The sequence below is a fragment of the Olea europaea genome, chromosome 22 (assembly GCF_002742605.1).
Source record: "Olea europaea var. sylvestris chromosome 22, O_europaea_v1, whole genome shotgun sequence".
In the NCBI taxonomy this organism is placed as follows: domain Eukaryota; kingdom Viridiplantae; phylum Streptophyta; class Magnoliopsida; order Lamiales; family Oleaceae; genus Olea; species Olea europaea.
In genome coordinates this window covers 11,899,843-11,905,889 of record NC_036258.1, presented here as the reverse complement: position 1 = coordinate 11,905,889, position 6,047 = coordinate 11,899,843, and the positions used below count along the sequence as shown (strand labels likewise).

The 6,047-nt window shown below is 36.2% G+C and overlaps 1 protein-coding gene across 1 annotated transcript in view; it reads right to left on the bottom strand.

The window, feature by feature from the left end:
• Window positions 1–7: 7 nt before the first annotated feature.
• The window catches only part of LOC111371167 (kinesin-like protein KIN-4C), an 8,393-nt gene continuing 2,353 nt past the window's right edge, over window positions 8–6,047 (bottom strand). Inside the window, exons 7-14 of the mRNA XM_022993074.1 lie at window positions 5,419–5,490; window positions 5,247–5,337; window positions 5,135–5,166; window positions 4,197–4,282; window positions 1,346–1,417; window positions 995–1,222; window positions 761–896; window positions 8–121 (exon numbers count right to left, since the gene is read on the bottom strand). Of these exons, the coding sequence (XP_022848842.1) occupies window positions 8–121; window positions 761–896; window positions 995–1,222; window positions 1,346–1,417; window positions 4,197–4,282; window positions 5,135–5,166; window positions 5,247–5,337; window positions 5,419–5,490 (831 nt within the window). The remainder of the gene's footprint in view (window positions 122–760; window positions 897–994; window positions 1,223–1,345; window positions 1,418–4,196; window positions 4,283–5,134; window positions 5,167–5,246; window positions 5,338–5,418; window positions 5,491–6,047) is intronic.

Sequence of the window (6,047 nt, the reverse complement as noted above, 5' to 3'; positions counted from 1 at the left end):
GATGATATTATAAGGGAAATACCTTCGGCCGCAAGTCATAAGCATGACCTTCACTGTCGTTGAGCACGTGAGTTTCAGAACTTTTAGTCATTTGTCTCGATTGTCTTTTTGAAGCCAACTTCTAACAGACATTCAAAGAAAAATTGAAGAAATTATCGACATCAGAAATAGTAAAATCCATAATCCTGAGTATAATGGTATTGGGATCATGAGAGAAACAAAAGAAGTAAAGCAGCAAACCAGCATGCAATAGAACAAATGTTAATTACACAGACCAACAAAATATGGATTAGATTGTGTTTGATTGGCTTTATTTTTCATGAAAAATGTCTCTTTTTTTCCACCCAAATTACTACTTTTGCAATGTTTGATTGACAATTTTTTCCATGGAAAATATTCTCTTACTTTTAGTCATGTGATCATATTTTCCTCGAAAACAAGGAAAACATTTTCTTTAAGGAAATGTGATTTTTACTTTCCAATAAAACATTCTCTCTCTCTTTCATCTATCCCATCTTTCTTATCGACCCACCAATAAAAATGGACAAATATAATATTTTCTAGATTGAAAACTAAATCAACCAAACACGTTTAATTAATAATTTCTATACAAATAAGTTCTAAGCATTGACTAGAACTCATTTTCTTTCCATACAAATTCCATACTCGCAATAAAATGCACCTTATTTCATTTTCCTGGTGAAGTGATCTTATTCATACGTATTGATGACAAGGTCTCTTGTAGATTTCATGAACTAACCATTAACTTCACGTGACGACTGAGTTCAGCCTTTTGCACTTCCAGCTGTCTAACCAAATTGACTATTTTTTGTTTCAAATCTCTGATTTCACAATCCTTTTCTCTGCAGTTGACTTCTATATCCCTTAGCTGGCATCTTTTAGAAATTGAAGAGGGCGGTGTTGTCAGATATAAAAAATGATTTGAAGAGTGCAAGCAAATATATGAAAAGCCAACTCCTGAAGAAACAACTACCTGGAAGAGGATGTCAGGTTAAAAAGGAAGTTCATTATATTTTTTGCTTCAGCAAGGGAACGAACATGGTTCCACCTTCCTCTGCCATTAAATGTTCGTTCACGCTCCTCTGCTTCTGATAATTGAGATAACATAGAAATAAGGGTACTCGATGCAGTAGCTACCATGTTTTCAAGAGCAACAATTCTTGAATTCCTAGCACAAGGAGACATTGTTTGGGGGCTTTCACTGCAATGGATACCGTCAGATAAAGTGTTTTAGCCAACTGATGTCATAGTCAATTAGACAAGACACTGAACAGAGAAAAACAAATGAACCTCAATGAAATATTTCAGCATTATAATTTCAGACCTCAAGTACTTCTGCTTTTGAAGTTGTGCTTCATCCTTCAGTTCTGCAAGCTCTTTAGCCATTCTAGTCCTCCTATAGTTGCAAAGTTATTCTTATTAAATTGAAACATATATAATTCTTGCAACAGGAAAAACAACAATTACACCTTTAAGAAAGAAAATGAGAGCAATAACAAAAAAGACAAAAAATTGTTGTAATGTAGTATTTGTATGGTCAGAAATATTGATACCCTATGTCATCACTCATTATAAGTTACCTATCTACTGATGTAATGTCTAGTGAATGAGATGATGAATAAATGTGAATTTTTCGTAATGAGAATAGAAGTGATAGCTTCCCAAAAGCAACAGTCTCATTTATCATTCGACCTGGCAAGTGAGGAAGACATGAAAGTCATAACGCAGATCCTCTAGGAAGAATGGCACAGCAGAGGTAGGAATTTATTCTCTTGGTAGAAACTTCCTGCCAGTTATGATGACTGCATCATATAACAATGAACATTCATAGACTGCCAAGTACCCACTAGTACCACAAGTTCGGAGAAGTAAACATGACAAGTCCAAAGAGTGAACTGAAAACAATACACGAATTGTCAATTATACATGTGGACTCATATATCTCTTCCTTTCCTTGTACCCCTTTTCTTGAAGAACACTCATGAGCTTGACAAAAGAACGCCAACATGGATCAAATGTTCAAGAAGAATTGTATAATAATTTCAATGCCACATTATACATTGAAATTATCCACATCAGAAATGTCAAAGAAACTATGCTTAATATTCTTTTGTTAAGGAAGGGCATAGATATGACTGTCTAAATTATAAGAAATAAATATGTTAAAAGGAATGTCCACCTTAAACCAAATAATAAGGGCATATAATTGAATGTGCATCCCTGTGCCTTCTAAATTGGTTCATTATCGTGATAGACCCCCAATTAAGATCACCTACGCAAGAAGAAAAGGGGTTAATACATCCAACTTGAGGCAGCCAGGTCAACTCAGATTCTAGAAGGTTCACCATTCAGTTAGCAAGAAGGGCAAGTGGGTAATAGTACTTTAGAAGGGAGGTCTATAAATAGGATGAAGGGGGTAATGTAATGGCATGCTTTTGGACTGATGTTCATTTAGGGAATAGGAGAGAAAGGCCTCTCCAATAGACTGGAGTTTGTTGTTTCCATTTTCCATCCTTCATTGAATAACAAATACATTCCTCAGTTGACATTCTTCATTTCCATAAAGCCTTTACTAATTCACAGCAGCTCTATTGCATTTCATATAGTTCTGGTGATAATTCTTCTTTGTTGGATTCAACAGATCCACAGATTAGCGTCTGCAGCAACTAAAGAGTGATCAATTCACCAACCACGGTCAGGTACCTATCAAAGTGGTATCAGAGCAACGATTCTGGCCCTGCGGTATTATATTTGAAGAAGAAAAGCAAGTAGAAGATCGAGTTGATAAATTGGAGACAATGATGGATGGACTGCAATCAGTCACAGGAAGATATGGAGTCCATGAAATCTAAATTTCATAGGGCCGTGATATCAATGATGGGAAGACGGATTTAATGGTGAAGAAATTGGAGGGACAAGAGGAAGAAAAATTATCTCGCAATCAATTCAGATGAAACTACTGTTGATTATGAAATTTCACCAAAATCCAACGAGGCAGAAAAAAATACAGGAGGAAGGATCCATCTTGAAGAATCGGGAAAAGTAGAAAATCGAAGTCGGCGACTGGAATTGCCGGTGTTCCATCTTGATAATTCCGCCGGCTAGATTTTTGGAGAGGAGCGGGTCTTTAACCTGAATCAAATCTCAAATTGAGGAAAAGAAAAGGAAAAAAAAAAAAATCGAAGCCGCTACTATTTGTTTCGAACTGGAGGAGTTGGCTGGGGATCACTGGGAAGATAACAGGCAACCAAGGAGGTGGGAGAACGTGGAAGCTCCACTGCCGGCGATCACTGTAGAGCTGTTGGAAACCAATTTCTTTAATGGGCTAAAGGCAGTAATCAAGGCAGAGAGACGCATGTTAAAAGCTCATGGGTTGGGCTATATCATAGAATTGGTCCAACGGATAGAAGATCACAATGAGTATTTGAAGCAACCCAGTTAAGTTTCCGGCCATCCAGAAATTAATCCCCTCAGCCTACGTTTTCTCCATCAGACCACGTCCAATCATATCGTTTTCCAATATCATAGTGGTGCGAGTAGATGAATTTGGATGTGATCTTATTTTGCAGTTTTGGATAATTTCATAGCCAAACTAGCGAGCGGTGAAAGCAGAGATACATTATCACAGTACATTAGATGAAACTGCTGCATAAATATTTCCTCTGTCAGAATTTGTATAGATAAATAAGATGTTGATACGAAGAGATGATTTTATTCCACTGCAAAAACAATAAGATAGCATGTCATATCAAACTTTACTTTAGCATAAATTATCGACGACATAAATTATTTAAATCCATGTGGGGAGTCAGCATGAAAATTTAATTAAACACAGGTATATCTATGCAATTTCAAATTGGGTAAGATCTCTCATCTTTATGACAAAATAGAAGTGAGGTTTCCATACTCCATCCAAGAATTGATCAAAAATGTAAGGTAAAGAAATTAAAATTCAAAACAAACATAACAGTTATACATGCTTTAAGAATCTATGCAGAGGACAATCTGAATTAATAAAATCTCATCCACAACACAGCAAAAAAAATAAAAAATTAAATAAAAATAATAATAATAATAATAACAATGAGATTGGTGACTAGTATGTTGCTCTCAATGTTCACTGCAATGGGAAAAATTAAATGGTCCTAAGTGCTAATGAATTACTGAAAACTTACTCTTCTTTTTGTCGCTCATATTCTAATCGAACTTCATGAACTCGGATAGTAACCTCAAGTTCATCCTCAATTGCCTGCATTAGTGTCTTCAAATAAACAAAGATGTGTTATTTAAGAAATAACTGGACAACAAATCCAACAAGAACATTAATAAAAACTTGTTTATCTATAGAACTCTTCCATTTGCCCCTTGTGTCGATGAAAATTGAGGATACCATCCTTTTTTGGAGTGTCCTTGTAACGACCCAAGCCTTGGCCCAAGTCATTAACTCATATGTACCGTCCACTTTCAGAACGTTTGTACCCATTCTACTCTTCAAGGCTTTTTTTATCACGTCCCTAAGATTCAAACCATTGATCTTCTATTTATGAGAGATTTAAGTTAAATTCTAATATCAAGGATTTGTATCTTAAGGACACGATAGTCATAGAACTATGAGGGGTAGGATGAGAATAGGTTCTTTCAAAACAAACAATACATATGAGTAAACATCTTAGACACGGGCCCGAATCATTTAGTCCTACTTTCACACATTTTACAAGATATTTATGCTGTGCGAGCTGCCCAGGCCAAAGCCGCCAAAACAGAGGAGGGGAAGAGAGCTGCTGAGGTCCAGCTCGCTGCTTCGCAGGCGAAGGTGGAGCGGCTGAAAAAAGAGCTCTATGAGGTGGAGTGCCAGGTGGCTGTGGTGACTCGGCGGCTTGACCACGCTAACGAGNTCTTAGACACGGGCCCGAATCATTTAGTCCTACTTTCACACATTTTACAAGATATTTAACCATCAAAGGTTTTAGTACTCTTTACAATCATTGTCCTTATATATCGTGTGACAATCTAAATACAGGACAACATGCCTCCTAGACCAATAGACATCCATATTTCATATATGCTAAAACTATATCATAAGCCTAGCAAGGTCCTCCAGTAGAATACATACTTGAATTCCAGGACCATTTTTATTTCCACCACCTGCATGGATGCAAAAGAAATGAGATATAAAAACTTATATTATAGACATCCAAAAAGGCACAAAGGTATAGTAATCCAACCAAATGTTTCTCGCGAAGCTTTTCGAGATTCTAGCAATTCTTTGAGCCGTTTAGTAGCCATAGAAGCTTCTTCAGTCTTTCGTTGTAAAACCTGAAATATCAATATATATAAAGTGAAACACATGAATATATAGTTGGACAAGTGAGAATTTTTTACTAGACATCAACTTACCATCTTTTGCCTCTGATTCAATGCCAAAAGCTTATGCAGTTCATACTCATTCCTTCTTCCCTCTTTTTTTAGCTACAAAGAATGCAAACAATATGTTGCACAAGGCAATAGGTATTACATATTTTAAAGCGCGTTCAACCACTTTTTTGCTCTTTTAGGTAGGGCTATATTCTAATGAACAATTTATTTAACGGAACGATTAAATTTTTGTAACCGGTCATGAAACACCTTAACCTATTATTCTGGTTTGAAAACTATTTGAGGCTTAAGCCTTGAATCCCACCTCGTGTGAAGATATCATAAAGCACCTCATACCCCGCATCTTAAGTGCCATTTGTGAGGCTCACTCTTTGAGCTTAAGCCTCAAGCTAACTTAGGTATCCAATCGTTTCCTTACATTTTTCAAACATTTAGGATGCGTTTGGTTTACGTTTCTGTTTTCTTTTTTCAATTCTAAGCTCCCGTTTGTTTCCCATTATTTGCCATTAAAATAAAAAATATGACCGTTATCCATCACATCAAACCACCATATTTGACTTTCTATCTCTTGTGTGGGGCCCGTAACGACTATATTTTTCATTCTCATTTTTACATTAATATGTACCAAACGGGACCTAAATTTATTTTCT